Source organism: Meriones unguiculatus, chromosome 16 (assembly GCF_030254825.1).
Source record: "Meriones unguiculatus strain TT.TT164.6M chromosome 16, Bangor_MerUng_6.1, whole genome shotgun sequence".
Lineage (NCBI taxonomy): Eukaryota > Metazoa > Chordata > Mammalia > Rodentia > Muridae > Meriones > Meriones unguiculatus.
Window position 1 is genome coordinate 8,364,184 of NC_083363.1, and position 25,038 is coordinate 8,389,221.

The following is a 25,038-nucleotide window of genomic DNA, read 5'->3' on the forward strand; positions in this document are numbered from 1 at the left end:
AGAAAGTAAAGTCCGTCTCCCTGAATGTGCAGCCAGGAAGGAAGTGGACACAAATGATTGTGGTCTTCCTTAGGTCTTCCCTGGCTGGCCCTGAGGGAGCAAACTTGTCCCCATTCATTGGACAGGCCCTGCAGCAGCCTGTGAGGTTAGCTCACCAACTGAGACATTTCAGTGTGGCTTCAGTGGCAGGTGTCTGCTAGTGGATGGTGACCTAACTTCTTCTTTGCCTTTCCATGGCTGAGATCCCTGAGGTGGGAAGTCGGGATCTGGCATTTAAACATGTGACCGTTTCTAGCACCCCAGAAGGCCTTCGATGAGCCGGATGCCGAGCTGAGTATCAGGAGGAAAGCAGAGGAGCCAGGAGATGGCTACCACGTGAACGCCCGGCATCTCCTCTACCCCGATGCCCGCATCATGCGCTTCCCCGTGCCTAATGAGAAGGTGCCCTGGGAGGTGAGTATAATTCCCTCATGTGCACCAAGGCAGGAGGTGGTGCTGGGCTCTGCGGGAGAAGAGCTCCCCCACCCCTGTGTTCATGGTGGCCTCCGCCCACTACAGCCTCTCTGGTCATCTGAGCATTTGGTGGACTAGGTAATCCACGCAATCACAGGAGCCAGACAACCAAACTGTGGAAGGGTCCTGAGGCACCGTGGCCTTTCAGAGTCATGGCCCTGCAGTCATGTTTCTGCAGCCTCTCACATGCTCCAGCTGTCTTGGCCCTGCCATCCCACCTACTCCTCCTTGCTCTTGACTCTTTGGTCCTTAGTGAGCAACCATCACCCTCCTTTTGAATACTGGGCATAAAAGAGAGACCTCTCTGCACACAGAGACGGAGATAATGGCACCTGGGAGCTCACCTGCTTGCCTGCTTTCTCTCAGTTCTTCTGGAACATTCCAGGCTGCAGTTCACATCTCACTTTTTCCTCTGCTGCATGGAATCCTTTTCACCTCCAGGGACCCACGCAGTCCCCACCCCATCCTGGGAAGGGCTCACACCATCCATGATGATGCTTGGGCTGGTCCCATTGGAGTGTCCACCTGGAGTCTCCTCCTCAACTCCACAAGGGCTGGGAGATGCCCATGCACACTGGGGAAGGGTATTTGGTCCTGGTTGGGTGGTACCCTTGGCTGTAGCTTCTCAGGGGCCCATTTGTAGCCCTCAGGCCTAGCCTTCCTAGAATTAGGGTGACCCTCTGAGGGAGTTTATCTGCTTTGTTGTAGGCGGAGTTTCTGATCTATGACCCTCCATTTTACACCGCCGAGAAGAAGGACGTGGCTCTCACAGACCCTGTGGGAGAGTGAGTAGAGGGGTCCCAGGATTCACATGGGGCAGGCCCAGGCAGGCTCTCCCTCATCTGCCCCAGGGACCCTAAGTCAGCTCTTCCTGTCCTGGGCAACAGCTCATTCTGACAATGGACATGAGCTGTGGCCAGAGGCCCCTCTTAAAGGAAAGGCCCATGGTCACTGGAGTTGGGCTGAGCCCGTCTCCCTGTGTCCCTACTCTGCCATAATGTCCCTCTTATAGGGAAATGTCCTCTTGCTTGCCCCCAGCATGGCAGAACCTCTGTCTAAGATCAGTTACAACATCGTGGATGGAATGACAGACCGTCGAAGCTTCCACGGAGCCTATGTGGTCCAGTACGGGCTCCCCTTGTAAGTATGGCCAGAGTCAGGTGGCATCAGTAAGCTGGCCCTTGGGGTGCATTCCTTTCTGAGCAAGCTGACATTTCTTTCTGGAAAAAGCAAGCAACAAGAGGAACGAAAACTCAACTTGAGTCATTTCCTCAGAGGATGCTCAGAGCCTTTCTTTATCCCTTTCCCGAGAAGGCTCCTGGAGCTACGCCAGCAGGGTCCCAAGCACACGGGTCTGTTTGGTACCTGGGGACTTTGACTCATGGTTGGAAACGCAGGGGCCACAGTCAGGTGTGAGGAGAGCACTCTGCTGCCTCAGTGTGTGGCTGGTGAGCCCATAGTAACCATAGGGCATGGTTACCCTTACTATGAGGATATAGCAAGTGACCCATAAACACCACTGTGCTTCCAGATGGCATGTGGCCAGCAGGGGGAGCAGTGGAGCAGAGGATGCTAAGGGCTTAAATGGGAACAGAGTGGGCTACTGTCCCAGCAGCCAGAGGTTGTATAAGCTGGCAGCAGGGGAGAGGTGGCATGAACCAGACTAGGGCTCCAACCTGGGTGTCTGCATGATGGAGCCATAACAGATGGGGCGAACAGTGCTTAGAAAGGAAGGTCCGTTGTGGGGTGAGTGACCGAGGAGGAGAAGCAAGGATGAGGTGACAGGTCATGACCACTGTGTGGAAACAGATGCCGTGTGTTTGTACACATGGAAACCAGAGGAGTTTGGTCTCCTCGGATCACTCTCCAACTTACTTTTTGAGGCAGGGTCTCTCCATGAGACTGGAGCTCACCAGCTGGCTAGGCAGGCTGGTCAATAATCCTCCTGTCTCTGCCACCCCCTGGGATTTCAGGTACATGTTTCCATACTCACTCCTTTTTTCTACATGAATTCTGAGGATTTGAACCTGGTCCTCATGCTGGCACGACCAACGCTTTTCCCTCCTGAGTCATCTCTCAGCCCCAATAATTTTTATATAATAACACTGCTTATGTAATTAGGACCCATGAACTGTTCTTTAAATTATATTTCCCTAGATCTAGTTTCCATTTGTGAAATGATTGGCTAAGTCTGTTTTATGTTACTCATGATAGAACGCTGAAGACTAAATATGTTATGAGGGAAAAAAAAACAGGTTGCTTTTGGCTCATGGTTCCGGCCCAAGGTCAGAAGCTTGCATCCGATGATGCCTTCTTGCTGATGGGGCAGAGGAAGTACAGGATGCCATATGGCTAGGATAGTCTGTGAGGGCAGTTACTCCCTGAAGGTCCCTCCTGATCCCAGTGCTCCATGTGTCTGGTGATGGGGTGGACTTGACGTGGGCTTTGGCAGGAACAAGGGCAGATCGTAGATGGTAAGGAAACATTGTTCTCCTTCTACGAAATGGTGTTTGAAGTAAGTGTTCCCAGTTGACCTCGAAGCTGGAGGGGGTGCTTGTCCGAGGTAGAGAAGTTACTGGGCCAGTCGGCTTTCCATCATTACGAAACACCCAGGACAACCAGCAGAGAGACAGAGCACTGTCACTGTGGCCTCAGACTCAAGCTGGCCCTGGTGGCTCTGTGGGGCAGTAACCCCATCATGGCAGAGTGTGTGAGGTAGAGAGAGTTGTTCACCTCCCCACTGGAAAACAAAAGGGCATCCCGATGAGGTAAAGTCTCCCATCAGGCCTCACCTCCCTAGGGCTCTACCTCCCAATACCTCCACACTAGGACCAAGCCATTGGGTGGTGTGGGGACATTAGGACCTTAGCTGAGCAGTGAGAGATGGGAGAGGGAAGGAAGAGGGGTGGCCGGGGCCACTAGGAACTGATGAAGGAAGCAGAGCCTGCCCATGAGGTGGGTCTTGCCAGGTGGCAGATGTGGAGTGGTGGGCTAGGAGGGTGATGTGTGGAGGAGGCTGGGCCTGTCCTGTGTGGCCGCCCTGGGGTGCATCTCCCTCTGTTTTGTGTTGAAGTCATGAGATCTACCAGTTCCTAGTCTTGATTTGGAATGGGGTCCGGTTGTACGAGAGGAGGGGAGAGAGGGGTCCTGGCCCAATGAGAGGCACCTGTGCACCTTGCTGCTCATGGTTAGCCCTTTTGCTCCAAGGGTACAGTGGAGCCACGTATCCACAGCCTAGTTTCTTCAGCCTGGCTTCAAGTGCAGTCACCCATCATTTGTGGCCCCAAGCACCAGACACAGGACTCTCTGGGTGTTCGGCCCTACCTGTGAAGGAGGCTTGGCCGTGGTGGTTGTATACTAGATTCACCACGTGGAGATCCCTGAGGAGCCAGGACAGGTTGGCAGGAGCCAGGACACTATCCCTGCTGTGCCCATTGTGACTTGGCCCCACCTGCCCAATGTCCCTGCTCCTAACCTCCTCATCAGATACAGTGGGTAAGTGAACCCTTTCTCACCTAGGAACCCCATGGGCCGAACGGGGTTGCGTGGACGCGGGAGCCTCAGCTGGTTTGGGCCCAACCATACCCTGCAGCCGGTGGTTACTCGGTGAGCGCCATGTCTGCCATCTGCGCCTTGACTCCCCCACCCCCCATATTCTGAGGGCCGCCGGGATGGCTGTGGTACGTGACACTTTGCACAGCCTGCGGAAAAACGCAGACATGTGTCCTGCACCCCACCATTTTTGAGAAAGCCCAGGCTACCCCTTTACCCCTTGGAGGCTGTTTAAGTGTCCTGGGGTGCTCCTGTAGCCCTACTAAGGGGCTGATAAAAAACTGTGTCTAGAGCTAAAAAGAAAAAGCTACAGAAATTACAAGACAAAACAAAGCCCACGCACAATCCCATTGTAATGTTAAAATTTGGGGGTTCTCCTACAGGGGAATGTGTACAAATCCACACTCTTACACAGCCTTGCAGGAATAGTCCCATATTCTCCCCTCAAGCTTTTTAACCACAACCCAACCCTGGGTCCCGCCTACCTTCTAGGCAGGTGCTGACTGGCTGCACTTGGGGGATCCTTTGGGGGGTTCTAGCCCAGGATGTGTGGAGTACAACAAGACACTGGGCTCTTCCGACAGTGCCAGAGAGCTGTGGAGTTGGGCAACTGGGATGGGCTCTCTCCATGTGGCTTCTGTTTCTGTTCTGCCTGGGAACTAGGTGCTTAGGAAAGAAGATGGGGGTAGAGTAGGGTTGGGGGTGGGATAGGGAGGAAGAAAATTGGGGTAGGGTGGGGGTTGAGGCTGTCGGAGAGGCCACAGTGGGTCTGATGCTGGCTCCCGGCTGGGGCCAGTCCCTGCCGGCTGCTCTGCATGAGGGTACCCGTGGCCATGCAGGTGTAAAAGGGTCCCTTGTGTAGGTGGAAGAGGAACCAGGGTGGAGCCATCTGCCGGAAGAGTGTCAGGAAGATGCTGGAGGTGCTGGTGATGAAGCTGCCTCACTCAGAGCACTGGGCACTGCCAGGGGTAAGCCAGACACCATATCCATCCCTGTCACACTCACTGCAGGAACACGGACAATCCCAGCCTCCCATCGCCCTCAGCGAGTTAATACGGTGCAGTGCCTCCTCAGAGCTCCCTTCCCGGCTTCCACACAGGTTCACACTTGTGTATCCTAGGCCAGCCTTCCCTGGGTGGCAGAGCTCAGGGCAGGGACAGCTCCCAGTGGCTCAGATGTGGATTGCTTCTCCCGCTCCAGACTCTTGAGTTGAGCCCTAAAGGCAGAGAGGTGCTGTTTAAGGGTTAAGGGTGGGGTTTTGCACAGGCCTTTGGCTCAGGAACAGTTGCTAACTAAGGGGCTGAAGGTGAGAGGGCATCCTAGAGGCCCTTTGGGAATGATGTCCCTCCTCTGTCCCTATTCCCCATGTCTGCGATTTTTCCCCAACTCAACAAAAAGCTGTCCCGCTTTTAAGGCTTCTGTCTGTGCCCACAGCTTAGTGGCTGCCTTGGTAGAGGCACATGTCCCTGAAGTGGTACGGGCCAGTGGTGTCAGCCAGGGTCTTCAGGCTAGAGGGTGGCTTGCAGGGCCAGGGCAGTATCCAGGCCTTCTGGATGCTGAGAGCCCAGCGTCGGGAACTAGGCAGATGGAACAGGGGACAGGCAAACAATTAGGGTATAGTGCCTGTCCCTGATGGAAGGTGGTGATAAGGCCCAGTTGCCTTCCTGGAGTCACAGTGGCTGTCCCTGCCCCTCTTTAGTTCCACACCCCTGCTCAGGCTGCAGGCTGCTGACGTGGTTGGTGGATCTGGCCAGTGTCACTCAGGCGGCAAGCTGACAGACGCTGCTGCCTTCAGCTTTCCAGGGGGCTGGCTGGCTGCCTACTCTGGGCAGGTGGCCAGAGGAGATGGGCTCCTAGGTTGCCTGGGATCCAGCTTGCATGCCTTGTTGACTGGACTTCACTTCTTCTCTGCTTAGGGCTCTCGGGAGCCAGGGGAGATGCTGCCCCGGAAGCTGAAACGGGTCCTCCGGCAAGAGTTCTGGGTGGCCTTTGAGACCTTGTTGATGCAGGGTACAGAGGTAGGGCCCACTCCCTGTGCACTGAGCCCTGTGTATTGGGTCCCACATGTTCAGCAGCGCCGTCCTGGGTCCTTGGGCAGGGCTCTGATGCTTACTTCTTTATAGGACCCTCTACCCTCCCTAGTCAGTCTGGGTGACTCTTTGTACACAGACATGTGTGTTCCTGATGGACATGGGCCATAAGCAGACTATGACTTGCTTCTTCATACCATATGAGAAGCTGTCTTTACGTCCAGATTTACAAATTCATCTCTGTCTTTCGGGACTAATGTATTGGTGGATATACCGTGACTAATTTCAACAGCCCTCTGGGGGCAATCCAGCTGTTCTGTATGTTAGAAAGAAACAAGAGTGATGGCTGGTGACTCCTGATGTTACTTGGAGCCCCTCAGTGTTGGATGGTATCATTGGTACAGTACCTCACTGGACACCACTGCCTTCTCTCTTGCAACTAAAAAAAATAATTTCTTTTCTTATTAGAGTAAAACTCACATAGCATGAGTCTGGAGTCTGTGGATAAACACAGACACATCCAGAAACAAGGCTGAAATGCTTGCTACTCACCCTCTTTGAGAAAGCTCAGGCCATCCTGCTCACCTCCAGACTAAGTTTCCTGTGATTCCTCCTTAGCCCCACTAGGGGGCTGACAGAGACTTTGTCTAGAATGAGCAATTCCCTCACATTTATACACTCCCTAATACTCTAGTTTCAACACCAAAAAAGAAGCCCCCATGCCCCAGAGAAGCCTTCTGCCATTATCTCTGGGATTGTGGTTCTGGACTCCCATTTTGTGTGGGGTTGTGTAGCACTGACTGTTGTCTGGGTTCTCCCTGAGCAGAGTACTTGAGGATGAGGCTGCTGGATGCCCGGTGCTGCCGGGTCCTATGACTGACTTGTGCCAGAAGCCAGGAGTAGGGTCAGGAGGCTGTGGGGTCCGAGACTGGTCAGGGAGAAATCAGGTACTGGGTAGCCTCAGGCAGGAGTAGCCAGCCACGTTCAGACTCTGCCCCAGGAATCCCTCCCTCACTGTGGATCGGAGTTCCTGCAGGGTGGGCTGGGAAGTCAGGGCCCCCTCGCTAGACCAGCTGGCTTACCCCTGCCCCGGCCTCCAGGTGTACAAAGGGTACGTGGATGACCCACGGAACACAGACAATGCTTGGATCGAGACGGTGGCTGTCAGCATCCATTTCCAGGGCCAGAATGATGTGGAGCTCAAGAGGCTAGAAGAGGTATGAGGCCAGCCTCCAAAGCAGGGAGCATGGTAGAATGCTCCGGATGCGTCTCGGGGCCCTCTTGGTAGTGGTCTGCTTGGCGTCTCGAGACAGGGATGCCCATCCATGGGGAGGCTAACATGGAGGTTCTCATCCTGAAGAGACCAAAGGGGCATCAGGGAGAGGCCGGGGAACCACGGTAGAGGCTGAACAGTGGGCCCGTTCCCAAGTTGTTTGGGGAGGAGGTATATTAGTAGATTATTACTGTGACAATACTTGGGACAAAGCAGCTTTGGGGAAGGGTTTCTCTTGGCTCGCGGTTGATCACGGCTGAGGAGTATGGGAGCAGGAACACAAAGCAGCTGCTCCCATAATGTTCAGGTTGCATCTTCAGTCAGGAAGTAGATGTGGGATGCATCTCAACACCTTATGTTTCCCAGAATCCCATCTCCAGAAATGGCACCACCCACATTCAGAGCGGGTCTTCCTTCCTTAGTTAGTCCAGGCTAGACAGTCTCTGGTGGACTTGCCTGGAGATTTGTCTCCAAGGTGATTCTAGACACTGTCAAGTTGATGGTCCCTATGAGCCACCGAGAGAGGACTTGAGGACCATGTCCAGAGAGAGGCTGGCAAGGCCTTCTCCACTCCCTGTGCCCTCTTTATGGACATCTGTCCACCAGTCCTCTATACTGCTTGATTTAGAACTAGGATGGGAAAAGTCCCACTCTGAAATCCAGGCCTCCTGGTAGAACGAAGGCCTCTGAGTAAGGTCAAATCTCCCCATTCACTTGGGACTATAAGATCCAAAGGGGCCGGTTCAGCACCCAGAGCTGGCGATCCTGAGCCATACAGTGGGCAGGGGTGGGAGACAGTATGGTTAGGCTGCACCGGCTCCTGCAGCCTGAGGATCCAGGGTTCCGGGTAGATATAGGTGTTTGTCTTTGCAGAACCTGCACACCCATGATCCAAAGGAGTCGGCCAGTGTCCTGGGGATGTCTACCGAGTGGCAGGTGGTGGATCGGCGCATCCCCCTCTATGCAAACCACAAGACCATCCTCCAGAAGGTGGCCTCGCTGTTTGGAGCTCACTTCTGACTGCGGGTTCTGGCGGAAGCTCCAGGGGCAGGGATGGCCATCTACCAATGGCCCCCAGGACTTGGGCTGCTTAGTTTAGGGCCGGGTGGCAGGTTGTGGGGTGGGGTTGGGTGACCACCGGGATCTGAACAGGTCCCCGGAGATGCTGTCCTGAGAGCCACCTCTGCCACAACAGGGGGGTTACAGCAGCCTCTGTTCTCAGGGACCATGCCTTGACTGGGGCTAAATGGGGCCCTGTCCAGTGAGATGCTGCCACTACCTGTAAAGCCTGGCTGGAAGTGCTACCTCTGGGACAGGCGCTATCCCCTGGAGGGGCCTCTGTCTTCACTGTGGGAGCCTTCTGCCCTAAGCAGACCATAGATAGAGGCTGGGCCTCCTTCAGGAAGGGGCATTGTCCTCATGACTCCCAGCCAGTGCTGGGTCACAGGCGTTGGGAAAGGCAGTGAGGGCTTTGAGGTAGGACCATTCTCATCCCTACACTTCAGAAGGCACACAGGCAGGGGCGTCCCCACCCCCAGCTCCAGCTGACCTCAGGGCACAGAAAGTACTGGAAGAAGACAGTGGCAGTCACTATGTCATGGCCTCTAGGGGAATGCACCATTGAGAATGAGAGGCTTTCTCTGACAGGGTAGGTGACTCAGGGGTTGGTACTGGCAATGAGATCAGCACTGGAGCCAGGGAGGGGTGGGCAAAGCTCGGCTTTAATGCGATGGGACAATAAAGAACTGATATGACCAGTCTATCCAAAAGCTAATCTTGGAAAAGTCTGGGACTCAACTTGGAACACCGGGAGCAAAGGAAAGCATGAGAGCTCTTGGGTGGCTGGGGCCTGTTCCAGTAGACTGGGAAACACATCCTGAGCCATCCTGAGACACTGGAAACAGCCTGGTTTCCTAGACAGCAGGTATCCTTGGCTCCGAGAAAGGAGGCCAAGATGCCCAGAGGGAAGTGATCAGATTGGCATCTCCTGCCAAGCAACAGAAGGGTTTCTGGGAAGCAACAGGTAGCCTATGGAGGGCTGCTAAGTGGCTCCATGGAAGCTGGAGGACATAGTCCTAGGTTGTTCTTTTTCCAGTTCAGGCTTCAAAACAATGCAGAGAGTTGGGAATTCTGGAAGATCCAGGAAGCCCTGGAGTTCCAGGCTTTCTGAGAGAGCTAGGAATTCTAGGAGAAACAATGATTCTAGTGGTACAGAGGAGGCCCAACCTGGCCTAAACTGTTGAGAAAGTTGACTAAAAGGCAACTGGCTCTGCTCTGGCTGGCCCTGTAGCCTCTTGGCCACCCTCTGTCCTGAGATTGAGTCACTGGGTGGGCTAATAGCACGATGGCACAGGGATAGAGGTGGGACAAGCATATGGAGAGCAAAACAAACCAATCACATGTGCAGCAGCTGAGGGATGCAGGTCATGGTTTCCTTCAAGGGTACCTTCGAATTCAGTCCCACCTCCTGAAGGTTCCACCACCTTCCAGCAACACCATGCTAAGGACGAGGACTCCAACAGTCAAGTCCCATGCCTGGGCCAAGAAGGCAGGAGCTGAGGAAACAAAAGGCACTTTGAGAGATTGCCTAATTGCCCGTCTACCTCCCAGCTGCCGAGCCAGCAGTGCCAGGAGATATCACAGGCTAAAAAAGATGCAGTCTAACTGAATACTGACTCTATTTCTCTGGATTTCCCAGGGCTGTCTTTGGTCTTAGGATCTCAATACACTGACTTCTTAGTTCCTCCGTCTGCAGCAGTGACTCAGACTCCTGCTGTCCATAGTAATCTTTTCACTGTTGACCATCTTGTCGCTCTGGACAGTGTATTCAGCTTGAGTATGTCTGCTGTCTTCTCACAGCTGCATGAAGGGACTCACTAGACAAGAGCATCCGCAGAGCAAGGTTATACCTTTCTCAATGTGTAGCCACTGCCTGTCTGGTCAGTGGGATATGAACCCATGTGATGACTAATCACTGTAAACTTGATAGGACTTAGAATCATCTAAAAGACTGAAGAAAACCTCTGGATGTAACTGGGAGCTTTTCTGGCTATCTTAGTGTATTCCTATATCTACCCTTCTCCACCCCAATCTTTTCCAAGTTCCCAACTTGAGGTAGGCAAGAAAGAAGGTTAGAGGAGGTGTAGACTTCTTTAGATTACTTCCTGTTGATGATGGGTGTTGAGTTCCTTGGGGCAAGTCCAATCTTCTTCATCAGGATATCTCCAGTCAGCAACCCAGCCAACAGCAATAGCAAAGGCAGCAGCAGGGGAGCAGCAGCCACTGCAGGCCCTCTTAGGGCCCTCTGATTTATAGCCCCTCAAGAGTCCCCAGAATTCTAAACATAAACTATCTCTAGCTGGCAAAAATCACTCCTCTCATAAAGCACGAGACAAATCACAGTCAGCAGCTATGGACAACCCGAAGCAGCCCTAGGTCCCATACCTGGGAATAAGACAAAAACATAGTCACACAGCACACCTGGGTTTTTAAACATCTGGACACGTCTGTGAGGGTGTTTCTAGAGGAGTTTAACTGAGGCAGGAAGACCTATCCTGAGCATGGGTGACCCCACACCATGTGCTGGGTACTTGGGTGGAATACAAGAGGAAAAAGGCAGCTGAACGCCACCGTTTCGTCACTTTGCTTTCTGGTCCTCCAAGATGGGAGTAAGCAAGTCTTGAACGAATTCTGCCTTCCAGGCCGTGGGTGGGATTCTGCTGCTAAGCCTTCCCCACCAAACTAGGAACCAGAATAAATCTTCCTGTAAGTGGCTTGTAAGAAATCGCACACCGCCTGGGCGTGGTGGTGCACTCCTTTAATCCCAGCACCCAGGGAGGCAGAGGCAGGTGGGCTACTGTGAGTTCAAGGCCAGCCTGGTCTACAAAGCGAGTTCAGGACAGCCAAAGGCTACACAGAGAAACCCTGTCCTGAAAAAAAATATATATATATATAGTACACCAATGAGAAGAGCAACCAGCACACTTGGCTACATAGACTGTGCTTTTATCCCTAGGGAATTACCGTTTTCCCCTTTGGAATTGACTGGTTTTGAGAGGCACGTGGACACTGTGGGACTCTGAAGGAAATGACTTGAAATGGAAAACCCCACTGTGTGGTGAGAAAAGACAGAAGGGGACACTCTGCTCTAACTCCACCAAAGGAAGCTGGCATGGCTGTATTAAGGTCACCCAAGGTGGATTTCTAGTGATAACAGAGGACCAATCCATAGTGACAACAGGGCCACTTAGTCCGAGAACACCTTCAGTCAGAACATAAAGGGTCAAAGTGAACGAAACAAACTCTGATGATGGGGCTGGGGAGTTCATCTGGTAACGTGTTTGCTGCAGAAGCACAAGAGGCTGAGCCCAGATCCCCAGGACCCATGTTTTAAAAAGGCAGGCACTGGACTCTCAGTGCTGGACTCTCAGTGCTGGAGAGGTAGGGACTGAGGGATTCCTGGGTCTTGCTGGCCGGTTGCACTAGCCAAATCAGTGAACACTGAGTTGAGTGAAAGATACTGTTTCAAACACTAAAGTGGAGACCAAGGAAGACACTAAATATCAGTTTTTGGTTTGTACGCACACGTGTTCACTCACACACTGTAAGCATACACATGCCCACATAGACAAACACCCCACACACATACACATGAAAAGCAGACTAATCTACAATTTAAAACAAATTATTCTTTAACATTTTATTTTAGCTGGCTGGTGATGGCGCACTCCTTTGATCCCAGCACTTGGGAGGTAGAGGCAGGCGGATCTCTGTGAGTTTGAAGCCAGCCTGGTCTACAGAACATGTAGGACAGCCAAGGCTACACAGAGAGACTCTGTCTCAAAACAACCTTCCTAAAACAAACAAACAAACAAAAAACATTTAATTTTATTATTGTGTGTTATATATATGTGTGTGTGTGCACCATAGCATACATGTGGAAGTCAGAGAACTTCTCTGAAGAGTCAGTTCTCTCCTTTACCCTTTTGGGGATTCTGGGCATTGAACATAGGCCATCAGGCTTTAGCAAGGGCCATTGCTCTCTGAGCCGCCTTAATGGTCCTAATCTACAGTTATAGGTAGGGATTTCAATCCCCATACTCAGTAATTACTAGAGCAAGTAGGCAAGCTGGTAATCCCAGAAAATTCTCTGTAATGTAGCCAGCAGCCTCCATCCCACAGACACAGAACACCCCACTGAGCAACAGAACACACGCTTGGAGTGCTTGCAAGCCATCTCCACATTCTGGGCCGCAAGTGGGCCTCGGTAAAATTAAGCGGACCTGAAACATAGAATATATCTCCCGACAGTGTATTTAAATTAGTAATAACAGAAACATTACTGGAGAAATTTCAAACGTCTGGAAATTGAATGGCACACTGCTAAACTCATGGATCAAACAGGAAATAGAGAGGCTGATGAGCTGACTCGGCAGGAAAAGGCGCTTGCTGCCAAGCCTGAGGACCCGAGTTTGATCCCTAGCACCCACACGGTGGAAAGGAGAGAGGCAGCTTCTGCAGGCGGTCCTCTGCCCTCCACACACTTGGGTGGCATTTGCCTGACCACACAAACACAAGTGAATAAATATTTATTTAAAAAGTAGAATGAGAGGTTATAGAGTATTTTAAACTTGGTGAAAATTTAAAAAAACATGAATATCAAAAGTTCTAGGATGCAGCTGAAACAGGACGCGAGGGTGTGCCTATGCTGGTAAGGGAAACACTGCCCAGGAGCTCGGCCTCTAGGGAGGAAGGGGAGAGGAAATTAAATACATGCAAGCAAAGGACGGAAGAAAGTTCAGGGCGGAAATCAACGGGAGAAAAGTGAAACCGTGGAGAAGCCACTTAAACCAAAAACTGTTGTTCTGAGTTAATCAACAATACGATATATGCAGGGCACTGGAGGAGTCACACGTGAGAACGGTGCCAATCACGGACACTGAAAGGGTTACGGCGATGTGTTTACGAACTCCTTTATGCTGACAATTGCGACAGCTTTGGCGAGATGGGAACTCTGAGTGATATGAAACATAAGGTTAAGGGGGGAAACTCCGCCCTGGTAAATGTGTTCAGCAACGCAACTGCATACAAAGAAGATAACATCACGACTAAGTCAGCTTTCTCCCCAAACACAGGCCAGTTTAACAAACTTGAGGATCAATTGCTGTAATTCAGTGTTAACAGACTTGAGAACACAAAATCCAACATCTGCTCCTAATTAAAAAAACATTCCCAGAGAACAGGGGAAAAGATGATTCTCTCGACAACAGACAAAATGGGCTGTTTACCATGTCTCATTCTTGTACCCAGATGAGCTCCAAACCCGGACTCACACGCAGATCTCTACATCCATAAAATCCTGCCCCGTTCCCTAAGACATCTTATATATGACACCCCAAATCACAATCCATCAAAGAAAACTGCTGAGTTAGACTCGCTCAAGATGCAAAACCGACCAACTGCGGGGGAAAACTGTCAAGAGAATGGAAAGACAGCTCACACAGACTGAGGAGCAATATTTACGCATCACGAAGGGTGTGTTTCCAAAAGAACTCTCACAACTCAAAACTAAGGAAAACAAACAACAAAGGCAGAAGCGGGGAGCAGACGGAAAAACAGAGCACACCATGACCCATACCCACAGGCCAAGACAGCACTCCGCGCGCAGCGTCTCCAGTCAAGGCCACTGGCCCACCAGGAGCTATTGAGCCTGCATGGTCAGTGGGGTGTGACACGGAGCCGGAAGTCAAGCATGCTCCAGCCACTGCCCTTCAGGATATGAACTCTGGGCTGCTGCACAGTGCTCCCGTGGACCTTCTGTTAGAGCTCCAGATTAAAACCCGGCCGCAGCTGCACAGGTGTACAGAAACCGGCACGCTGGACCTAGGGAGAACCACAAGCCCAAAGAGTTGACTCGAGAAGTAAGGAGGCCCAAAGAGAACCTATGTGATAGGAGGCCATTTAGAGAAGTCACGGGAAACTCCGCTGCCTGCCGCGAGGAAGGCAGGTAACAAGGGGAGACGGAGGTCCTCCCGAGGGCGGTGGTGATAGGTTCCGGGCTGAGGATCAGGTCCCGCGTTGACGCCCCCTTTCGCCTTGGGCATTGGAACTTGGGGTGAGGGGCGTCGTTCTGGCGGTGGGGATGCTCGGGGCGGGGCATGGCCCCGTGGCACGTCCACGGACACTCCCCTTACCAATGCCCTAGAAAGCCGATACCTAAAACCGCCCACTCCCTCCCAGGCCCCGCCCAGATTCCGCCGGGCCCCGCCCCTCACCCTAAACCTCGCCCACAGCCCCTCTCGTCCCTCCCCAGGCCACCCCTTGTGTGTTCTGGCTGGGTAGGTTTTTTGAACTTAGTTCAGCCCTTCCTTACGCAGGCCCCAGACCCCATCCAGCCCCTCACCAATCTGGCCCTTCCCCTTATGGCCTTGGCCCTCCTCAACCAGCACCCTCCCCCACCGAGCCCCGCCTCCTACATGCCCCTCCCCTCGCAAAAGACGGCCCTTTAGAGACCCCGCCCCTGAACGGTCAGACCACACCCTTACCTGGTCCCTCTCGTTTACAACAGACTTCGCCTTGTTCCCCAACGCACACAACACCGACGCCCCTACCAGGACCCCTTCTCACCGGCTCCTCCCTTATCGCAAGGCCCCTCTCCGACCTCCCCCTCCCCTCAAGACCCCGCCTCAATCACGCAAAACCCCGCCCCTCTGGCTTCACCCCCCCCACCCTGCCCCTCCTCCTGCCGGCCCCGCCCCTATCTCAAAGGTCCCCGCCCCTCCCGCCCTGGCTTACCAGCCTCTCTCCTTTACTGGCCGCTGGGTGGGCGCCGGGCAGATCGCCGCGGCTCGGGGAGGGCGCTGGCCAGGCTCCGGGAAGGCTCGGAAGGCGCAGACCAGCCGCGGCCGCTCAGGTAAAGCCCCCATCCGCCCGCGTGGCCTCCCACCCTCGGAGCTCCAGGGTCCCGGCCCTGCCGCCCTGCTTTCTGCCACCGCTCCCCGCCCAACCCTGCCGCACTCAAGGGGCTGCTTTTTCTCTCAGCGCCGGCGGGCGTGGAGCTGCTGTTTCAAGGTGCACGGCGAGCTCTACTGATGACCTCAATCTTTAAGGTGTCACAGGTAGCTGAGTGCTCGGGGACAGACTGGCACGCGCGGGGCCACTTGCCCCACCCGACCTGGCTTGCACGGATGGGAAGAGAAGCCCTCAGCCAGCACTGGCTCGGAGCTGGGGGAGGGGAGAGATAGATGGATCCCTGGGCCTCCGCCCAGACTTGGGTCCCCAGCTATGGGTGGGTGACCAGAGGGCTAGGGCAGGGTGCTGTAACTACCTCGCTGCGAGGGCCGGTCTCCAGCCAGCTGTCAGCTCTAGTTGTCTCCTGCAGCCGGGAGACGCTTCTCTGGGTGGCCTTAGTCTTCCAAGGAGTTACAAAGCAGGTATGTTTGATAGCCTGCAACCCTGCTTCAAGCCTGGTGTGCCTTTGGCTCCGTTTTTCCCTGGTCCTATCCTCCCAGATAGACCAAATGCTCAGTTCTGGTCACCCATCCTCCTTTTCTCTTTTTCTTGCAGAACTGAGACCACCAGGTTCTTCTGCAGGTGAAGACAGAGTTTGTGTTGGATGAAGGCTTGCAACACGAGGAAAGAACACTCACCTGCAAATCTCAGTACAGAAGAGTTGCCTGGGTCCTGGGGAGGCGAGAGATGGGCCCTAGGGGCAGGCAGAGCCTGTCATCCCCACTGGCCGCCTCTCAGGGGTCTTGCTTCTTCATCCTCTTCTGCTTACGATTAGGTGCCTCCTGCCCACAGGCCTGCCAGTGCCCTGACCATGCCGGGGCCGTGGCTGTCCATTGCAGCTCAAGAGGCCTGCAGGAGATCCCCAGGGACATCCCGGCCGACACGGTGCTTCTGAAGCTGGACGCCAACAGGATCTCCCGAATCCCCAACGGAGCCTTCCAGCACCTGCCCCAGCTGAGGGAGCTGGACCTGTCCCATAATGCCATTGAGGCCATCGGGCCTGCAGCCTTCTCAGGTCTGGCCGGGGCCCTGAGGCTTCTGGACTTATCCCACAACCGCATCCGAAGAATTCCAAAGGACGCGCTGGGCAAGCTGAGCGCCAAGATCCGCCTGTCCCACAACCCGCTGCACTGTGAGTGTGCCCTGCAGGAGGCCCTGTGGGAGCTGAAGCTGGACCCTGACTCTGTGGATGAAATCGCTTGCCACACCTCGGCACAGGAGCAGTTCGTGGGCAAGCCGCTGATCCAGGTCCTGGACTCGGGTGCCAGCTTCTGCAGTACCCACCGGAAGACCACCGACGTGGCCATGCTGGTCACCATGTTCGGCTGGTTCACCATGGTGATTGCCTACGTCGTCTACTATGTGCGCCACAACCAGGAGGACGCCAGGCGACACCTGGAGTACCTGAAGTCCCTGCCTAGTGCCCCGGCCTCCAAGGAGCCTCTCAGCCCTGTGCCCTAGCGTCTGCCTCCGGTGGGCCGCTGAGCCTGGCTGCCCTGGCTTCTGCAGCAGGTGGAGGCGATGGTGCTCTTGTGCCCCCAGGAAGGTGCATGGCAGGTGCCTCCGCACAGCCCAGGAAGCACGTTCGGAGTTGGCATTTGGTCCCCGCAGCCACTGCCTACCACAGTAGGGGGTTTGCCCATCTTGATGGGAAGGTAAACTGAGGTTTAGAGAAACGGAATAGCTTGCCGGGGCTGGATTCAGCTGGTGATTAAACCCAGGCTGCTCGCGGCATAGGTCTGCCGCTCCCGTGATCTGCCTACCTTTCCCACACGGTTGCTGTGGGAAGTGGATGTATATGCACGCAAGGACGGGGCCCTGGAGGATGGCTCCAGCAGCTTTGCCACTGGGAGATGGCCTTTTCTGTTGACGCTTGCCCTCCCGGCACATCTGAACACAGAGATGCTGCCCTTTCCCAAAGCAAAGCGCTGGCGATCTAGGCCTTTCTAGAGGGGTCAGTGCAAAGTACGGCCTGCACTGGCCCGTGCTGACCTTTGCTCTGGGAGTGCTTGAGTTGCCCTTGTGCCAAACTTTCAGTCCACCGGAGAGGGAGAAAATGGGGAAACACACACACACAAAAAAAAAAAGGTCCCTTGAGGGCTTACTGTGGCAATGCCAGACAACTTGTGGCTCTTCCCTGCTTCTGCCCCTCCCATCTGTGCCTGGCCAGTGGAAGCCTGTCGGTCACAACGGCTCCTGTGCCTTGCTTTTCTACTGCCAATATCTGAAGCAGCCTTTTCAAAGGAGGGACTGGTGTTGAAGGTTTCCATGCCAATCAACAGGATGCTGCTTTTCTCTAGCAACGAGAACTTTCTCTTTTCACCTCGCTGAAATCCCAGAGTTTGTTGATCAGTTTTCTTACCTAGATGACTTCATGTTCAGGGGTAGACTTTATAGCCACCTACTCGACTAACTTCCAGTTTTATCATTTACCATCCTTTTGTATAAGTGTTTCTCTCCTAAGCTACATCCAGTATTTGGGAGAAGCAAATCGGTGTGGATTGTGGGGGATGCTGAGTGTCCGATCTACATGCCTCTCCAAGCAGGAACCGACTATGGCTTCTGTTTCTGTTGGAAAGTCTCTTGTGATCTTCAGGGGCAAAGTGAGACTGTGTCAGGGGCCCGGCCTGGCCTGGTCTTAGCATCCCCACAGTGGCCTCAGGCCACATGACTGTCAGCTGCAGATGTACGTGAAAAAGAAAGACACTCATGAATTCCAGACTTTCCCCGATGCTGAGTGGCCACACCTCCACGGTGGCCCTGGGGCCAGCATGCCCACATGTGTAATGTGACTGGAGTATCAATACGGAGCCTGGATGAGCTCAGACCCTGCTCCCTAGTCCCCACTGCACTGTGCCAAGCTTCACTGTCTGCAGGGCTGTAAGGGTCAGGCCCTGGCAGAGCTAGTAGCACCATCCCCATTCCCACAAGGGTTGGCGCCTCGGGGAAGCCTCCCTAGGGACACCGGGCACAGTTGTGACTGCTGACTGGCCCACGTGGCACAGACATGGTCCACACATGTCCAGTTAGGTGTTCAGAGGAGGCAGGTTGCTGAGGGCAGGGTGGTCTGGACCTGGGTGGTTCTGTGCCAAGGAGAAGAGGCTAAAAGGCCAGAGATGAGGGCTTGGAGGTGCCATCCAAGCTGTGGTGGTGCTGAAGTAGCTGTGTCTGCCCTGTGTTCAGGGACACCTCTAGCCCAGCACTTGCTCTGAGAGATGCTAGTGTGGAGGGTATGGCTTGCATTCCTCTTGTTGCGTAGTGCAGGGAGGGTAGCTGCTTCCAGGCTGGGGGTACAGACTGGTAGCGGGGCCCCTGGAGCTCTTCCACTATCCTACATAGTAAGGAGGTCCTGTGTGAGGAGTTTGTCACTATCCAGCACGCCTGCCCCATTGACGTGACCAGGTCAGGAAAGAGCATGCATGGAGGCTGGGCGGTGAGGTCAGCACCCCAGGGCTCTTCTTTCTCTCTTGTCCCAGAATCACCCCAGTGGGCACTTCAGACACACAGGGGTAGGGCTCCTTCCTAGGCCACTCAACTCACTGCCAGGCTTGCTGCCCTTAGCCTAGGGCTTGGCCCTACCTAATTGTACATCTGCAGGGCTCCTTCACAGCCCCTGCTTGGGAAGAGGAGGCTGGGGAAGGTCTACTTGTGTGGACCCTGGAGCGAGCACGCCCCCTCCTCCTGTGAGGAGGACTCCAGAGACCTCAGCACTCTCCTGCTCATCCAAGCTTCCAGCCCTGCTGCTCTGGACTCTTATCTCTCTGCCAACCCAGTCCCTGTCCTCTTTTCTTATACCTTTCCCTTCCTTCCCATGACCAGCTCACAGACAGGATAAATGTATGAGGCTGGAGTCCCTGACAGAGACTGGTGTGTGTGTGTGTGTGTGTGTGTGTGTGTGTGTGTGTGTGTGTGTGCGTGCGCGTGCGCTCACAGAGCTGTCCTGAGATGGTCTTCCTCCCTGGATCCCACTTGTTTCCACCAGCTTCACCATCCCTCTCTCCTTCAATGAGATGTTTTCTCTCCCCAACCCTGCACAGACCCCCTAGATCTGGGAGACTCTGGGCCATACCCCGCCCCCAACCCTAGAAGGCAGGCAGGGCCTTGCCACACATAACAGAGGTGCCAAAATGTTCTCAGGCACAGTGGGTGGTCTGTGGCTCAGTGTCCTGCCCTGTCACCACCACCACCCGAGTCAGTATAAACCTATCATCCCAGATCCCAGCCAACTGGCCCCATTGGGCCCTTTCCCTCCTACTAGTCACATGCATTTGCTTAAGACATGGTTCTAAACTGAGTTCCTTGGGTCGGGTCAGAGGTGGGGTGGTAAGTCATAGATTGAGAGGGAGTGTTCTGGGACCATGGCAGCTCTGAGCCACGCAGAAAGCTAGGATAGCTGGAAGCTCAGGCCTGACCCCGATCCCGCCCCCTCTCAGCCTTTCTGTGAACCCCCAATAAAGATCTTTGTGTTGAAGGCTGCTGATGGGGATTCTGTCTTCTTCGATTCCAGCTAAAACCTGTCTCTCATATCCCTGTCAGTATCCGCAGGTCCCCGGGTTTGGAAGGGCATCTCCAACTAGCCAGACAACTGATTGTTAGAGTTAGCTCATGATAGTCAATGCTAAGATTTCAGGAATCCAGGGAGCCAGCTTTCACCATGGTGCCTTGAATCTGATCACATTGAGGCTCTACACCAGCGAAATTGGTCAACAATCCTACATGTCAGAATCCCACTTTCGGCCTGGCACCTGTAATCCCAGCACTTGGGAGGCAGAGGCAAGTGTGGATTCTGTGAGTTCGAAGCCAGCCTTATCTACAGAGCCAGTCCAGGACAGCCAAGTCTACACAGAAAAACCCTGTCTCGAAAAACTAAAAAAAAAAAAAAAAAAAAAAAAAGAATCCTAAATAGCCACAGTGAAGGCGCCCCCACAAAGTGGCTCCCCACAGTCTTACAAGCAACACTGTCTGCCGCCATGTCAGAGACAAACTCTCCTGAATCTGGGGATCCCAGGTTCAGGCCCGGGCCGTGACTCACGGGTTTCACCTTCTACTGATGCTGTTCCCTCCCGACAGCTTCCTACCCCTGCTCGAAGTCAGAGGTGCCTACCTGCCTCACCAGCCTTCCCGCTGCTGTTCCCAGCTGCCCCGCCTGGAGACTCGTGTCCTGGGGCTGGCCTGGTACCCACCTATCAGGCCGGGTTATCCCTGATTCCCTCCTATCCTGCCTTGCTCTCTAGATGCTGGGGTGGACGATGGATGAGCCCTCCCTTCCTCTGTAGTGTGTTATCCCACTGTGGATCTCTCCCCATCCCCACCCTCAAGCCTCTGCTCTCCCACTTAATGTTGCTGAAAGACCCTAGAGTCTTCACATCGCCTGTCAGCCTGTCTCCCATTGCTGAAGACTGGCTTGGCCCTCCTAGGGAACCCTCAGTGTAGGCAGAGAAGTTTTCACAATCTGCACACGCGCACACACACACACGAATACATGCACACACATTTTTATTACATACAAGCCAGGCAGACACTGACAATGATGTCACATTCATGCTCACGCACACGGGCTCACATGCACACACTTGGGCACACGCACTGCTCACTGGTAGCACATTTCTGCACAGATGCATCTACCCTGGCCACCCCTTCTCACTCCCGGCACAGTGTGTCCGTGGTCCTTGGAGGGAGCGTTGCCTCCCCAGGCCTCTAGAGGCCGTCGCCTGCTCAGGGTCTTCTTTGTATCAGCATCCAGTTCCTGTCCTTTCCAGCGTCCAGAGGCAGCAGCTTTCCTGGGATTCTGAGGAATGTCACAGCTCTCTGAACCTACATTGGACACCTTTGACTTACACATCACCAGCTGAAGAAACACTGCCTCAGGTCCCTTTTGGAAAGGGCCTCTGGGTGGTACCAATGGCAAAGCCGTGGGCACGGATGGGAGGAGGGTCTGAGTTGCATCCAGGGAGAAGCAAAATCCCACAACTCTGTCGGAGCCTGGCATTGGGATAGCAGCAGCTCTCAGGTCACTCTCTTTACTCAGGGCACAGGCTGCTGGGAGGGGACCACAGCCAGAGCCAGCCTGACTTCGGAGGCGTTTTAGTTGGTTCTCACAGTGGTGACTGGCATGGTGGGTCCTGATCCGCGTTAGAGGAGTTGCTGAGGTTTAGAGGAGTTGCTGAGGTTCAGAGGAGCAACGTTTCTTGCTCAGTGGTGGCTGGCTCCTGGCAACCTGGGCTGGAATTTGCATCTCTGATGGCTGGCCTGGACACTGTCACTCGGGAACTGGGCCTTGGGGTGTTGTCAAAACAAAAGACCACAGCGCTAGCTAGGTTGGCTACAGATGGAAGAAAGGCCAGCGGCCAGTGTGTGAGGCAAAACAGACCTGATCACTCAGCCCGTCTGCATGGGCCACCATAGCCAGGGGCAGGGCGTTTCAAGCTCGGAGCCGAGAACTGGCTCTGCGCTTGTAACCATGGCAACAACACTGCCCAGAAAGGGAGTGGACAGCCAGTGTCACTGGGTGACATTAGCCACCAGAAGTGGCCATTTGCTGCTGTCGGACCAGGAGAGGCAAGCTGTCTTGCCTCCTCCCTGAGGGCCCTGAAGTGACAGTGACAGTCAGCCCCGAGGGAGTGGAGACTCAAGCAGAGGGGGAGTTGCATTAGACTCTGCCATGGTTCACTCCACTTGCCCCAACACACAGGAAGGTTTGACACATTGCTCCCAGGCCTCAAGGGGGCTCTGAAGTTCAGTCTGTGTGAGCAAAGGATAGCTTGGCCTAGCCCCCACCACATCTCCTCCACGATGAACAAGGGCAGGAGCCCTTGGTGTCTCCACTCAGGCTCCGGAAGCTGCCCAGAACACTCCCTCGGTGTCACATTCCAAGAAAGAGCAAGATGGGATGCATGGGTTGAGGGGGGCTGGCCGGCTCCTTCTGTTGTCAGTGTCCAGTGCTACGGATGAGGACCTGGGAAGGAGTACCTCTGTCCACCTACTTGGTGGACACAGGGGTTACTTCCCGGGAGTTTAGTCTGTTCCGGCGGTTGGTGTCTGGCTCCACCTTCTCGGGAGAATGTCCTCATGTTAGTTCAGAGGAGCCGGTGGAGCAAGATGAGCCATCCCGGTGTCAACAGTTTGTGCTGGCGTTGCAACTCCACTAACCCACAGTTTAAAACATACCAAGTTACATCTCCAAGCAATGGCTTCACACACTGTGTCTGTCTTCCAAGGACACTCACTGGCACTGTTTACACCTTCAGAAAGATACCCCTTCCTGGGGGGGGGGCACTTCTAGAAACTCACATGGGACTTGAACCAGCCTTCCTTCCTCTCTTTCCTTCCCTCCCTCTTACCCTTCCTACTTCTCTTGGCACTGGGGATTAAGCCTAGGGCCTCATACATGCCTGGCAAGCGAGCACTGCACCACAGACACCTATCTCCAGGTGTGTAACTTGGAGTATTCCAGATAATAATACCAGCCACAGTTGTGCGTCCGCCAAACGACTGGTTAAGAGCCGAGGCTACTCCCTCCTGTCCCTAGCCTTTCGTTCAGTTCTTTTTGAGATGCTTTTGTGCCCTCTTAGGAAGAGTGCCTCTGGGGTTTGGATGAGAACTGCCTAAAAAGTGACGTATGTACTAGGCCACGTTGGCCGGGTTACGGCTAGGATGGGAAGGTTTCTCTGTGTGTTTTGTGTTCTGAAGTCTGCTTTTTGTGGGGTCCTTAATTTACATCTGGGGAATGTAGGTAGCTTTAACTAGGTACTTCTGGGCCCCTGGAAGGGGCAGCCTCATCTAGCAGGAGACTAGCGGGGAAGATAAAGACATGGCCCTTCGTGTCCTTCTGCCCCCTGTTACGCTCCAGGAGGTGATAAGTCTGAGGATGAGTACCAAGTTGTGGGGTAATGGCCTTCTCAGACCTCTTTCCATGGCTGCCTTCTCATTGTGGTCCCTCTGAGGTGGGGGTGGGGGAGAAAAAGGGGTGGAAAAGAGCAGAGGAGAGAAGAGGGAAGATGAAAGGGGGCAGAGCAGAAGGGAAGATGAGAATCTGTAGTGAGGATTTCGGTTTCTTAAAACACCCAGTTATGTTATGTAACTATGTTTTTGTTTTTTATCCCAGGTGTGGGCTATGGGGCTGCTTCAGTTTGTCCACAGCCATTAGCTATGATTGTCTCGTGCACTAGCAGGGGTGTGATCTTTGCCAGCTGTGGGTGGTTTAATGCTGGGAACTCTTAAGAGGGAATAAATGCCAGAGCCCAGAGAGGGACGTCAGAAGCACCCAGAGGGTGCTCGGGAGAATGTGACTCCTGTTCTCCATCCCCCACACTCCACCTGCTGGTTTGCCACGCTGTATTTACTGCTGTGTTTGCTATCACTGGCTTGCTGCTTTGCTGGGCTGCTGGATATCCTGATGACAGAAGAAAGTATATCCTTAATCGGTAGGAAATAGCCTTTAGAGGTCTACACCCCTTTCCCTCTAACCTTCTTTCTCTTTCAGACCTGGTAACTAAGAGTAGGAGGTTACCAAAATTGCCTCTCGTCCTGCACACTTTTTAGTGTCAAGTCCTCACATCCCTTGGCCAGGGCAGGGAGCTGGGAGGAGCAAAGGTTAAAGAGAAACAGCCCATTTTGAGAAAAAGGGTTAATCGTGAGCTAAGTGCAGTGCCAGAGGAGTGGTCTGGGATCATGAAGTCACCATCGTTTTTCTCAGTAATTGTGCAGCAACTGCCTGGAATTATGAAGTTACCATGAAAATGATGAGATAACATGGCGTCCAAAAGAAATGATAGAACTGAGGTGTTTTAAAGGGGCTGTTTTTCCTACGGAATACCTTTCCCCTTTCGTTAAGCAAATATTAAGTAATTGGGCTACCCAGAATAGAATTATTTCCCAAGACTGGAAAGGTTTAGTAACAGCTGTGCTTAGAAGCCTGTCAGCAGTTACAGTAGTTAATGTGGAGGGAAGAAGCTGCAAATATAGAGCAATGAAATAGAGCAAGGGGAATGAATTGTTTGGTGAAGGGTGGCATTCTGACCTACAAGAGCAAATTCGATCTGATGATGCCGTTATAGAACAATGTCGTTTTGCAGCTTTAAGACCTTGGGATAAGGTGGAGGAGCCCAGAGAATGATCTACCTCATTTACTAAGATAATACAAGGCTGTGAAGAAGCCTTCACAGACTTCTTGCAAAGATTGGTTTCAGCTGAAAACAAAGCCATGCCAGACCCTGATGCCAGACAGGTGTTACGGAGACCTTGGCATTTGAGAGTGTGAATACCGAATGTAAGTGAGTAATTAGACCTTTAAAGGCATGAGCAGAACCAATGGGTGAATGGATAAGAGACGCAACTGATATTGATTCTCATGAGCATCATGCCAATACCATAGGATAAGCTATAGCTAGAGGTCTGTTATCAAAATACCTGGTGCTTTACTTGCTGTGCATTTGGCCATTTGCAAAGAAATTGTAAGACTAGAAAGCCTGACAGCTCAAAATGGCAAGTGTGTTAACTCTGAGGAATATGGTACTTTCAGCCACAGAACAAGCAGTTTCTGGTGGCAAGAAACAAAGATGAGCAGAAGGAGAGAAAGGGAGAGGAGAGAGAGAGAAATAAGAGAGGAGAGAAAGGTAAGAGAGAAGGAAAAAGAGGAGGACCCAGAGATTTCAGCAGAAC

The 25,038-nt window shown here is 53.4% G+C and overlaps 2 protein-coding genes and 2 non-coding genes across 18 annotated transcripts in view; all 4 read left to right on the plus strand.

Moving 5' to 3' along the window:
* The window catches only part of Trpm2 (transient receptor potential cation channel subfamily M member 2), a 48,410-nt gene extending 39,273 nt beyond the window's left edge, over window positions 1-9,137 (plus strand). For 11 of the 14 annotated variants that reach the window (XM_021649666.2, XM_060369244.1, XM_060369243.1 and 8 more), the window contains 8 exons: window positions 296-453; window positions 1,222-1,298; window positions 1,552-1,653; window positions 4,033-4,119; window positions 4,928-5,033; window positions 5,982-6,083; window positions 7,196-7,312; window positions 8,242-9,137. In XM_021649666.2, the coding sequence (XP_021505341.1) occupies window positions 296-453; window positions 1,222-1,298; window positions 1,552-1,653; window positions 4,033-4,119; window positions 4,928-5,033; window positions 5,982-6,083; window positions 7,196-7,312; window positions 8,242-8,388 (896 nt within the window). In that variant the 3' untranslated portion in view covers window positions 8,389-9,137. Of the gene's footprint in view, window positions 1-295; window positions 454-1,221; window positions 1,299-1,525; window positions 1,654-4,032; window positions 4,194-4,927; window positions 5,034-5,981; window positions 6,084-7,195; window positions 7,313-8,241 lie in introns of those variants that run through there. The other 3 variants (XR_002476866.2, XR_002476867.2, XM_021649673.2) reach the window with 3 other exon arrangements.
* Window positions 4,987-5,080, plus strand: LOC132648455 (Z6 small nucleolar RNA). Its single transcript, XR_009586854.1, has one exon. It is a non-coding gene; the product is annotated as a Z6 small nucleolar RNA (small nucleolar RNA).
* On the plus strand, window positions 5,950-6,025 carry LOC132648454 (Z6 small nucleolar RNA). Its single transcript, XR_009586853.1, has one exon. It is a non-coding gene; the product is annotated as a Z6 small nucleolar RNA (small nucleolar RNA).
* Window positions 9,138-15,145: 6,008 nt separating the features above from the next.
* Lrrc3 (leucine rich repeat containing 3) lies at window positions 15,146-19,854 on the plus strand. Of its 2 annotated transcripts, XM_060369248.1 has the most exons (3): window positions 15,146-15,280; window positions 15,409-15,485; window positions 15,934-19,854. In XM_060369248.1, exon 3 carries the CDS (start codon window positions 16,066-16,068, stop codon window positions 16,837-16,839), a length of 774 nt encoding a protein of 257 aa, XP_060225231.1. In that variant the 5' UTR covers window positions 15,146-15,280; window positions 15,409-15,485; window positions 15,934-16,065; the 3' UTR covers window positions 16,840-19,854. The 2 variants fall into 2 exon arrangements, with proteins under 2 accessions (XP_060225231.1, XP_021505394.1); XM_021649719.2 differs by lacking the exon at window positions 15,409-15,485.
* The last annotated feature ends 5,184 nt before the right edge of the window (window positions 19,855-25,038 follow it).

Bases quoted from the DNA above. Each gene is read 5' to 3' on its own strand.
- Lrrc3 (XM_060369248.1), top strand. From the start codon at position 16,066: ATGGGCCCTAGGGGCAGGCAGAGCCTGTCATCCCCACTGGCCGCCTCT.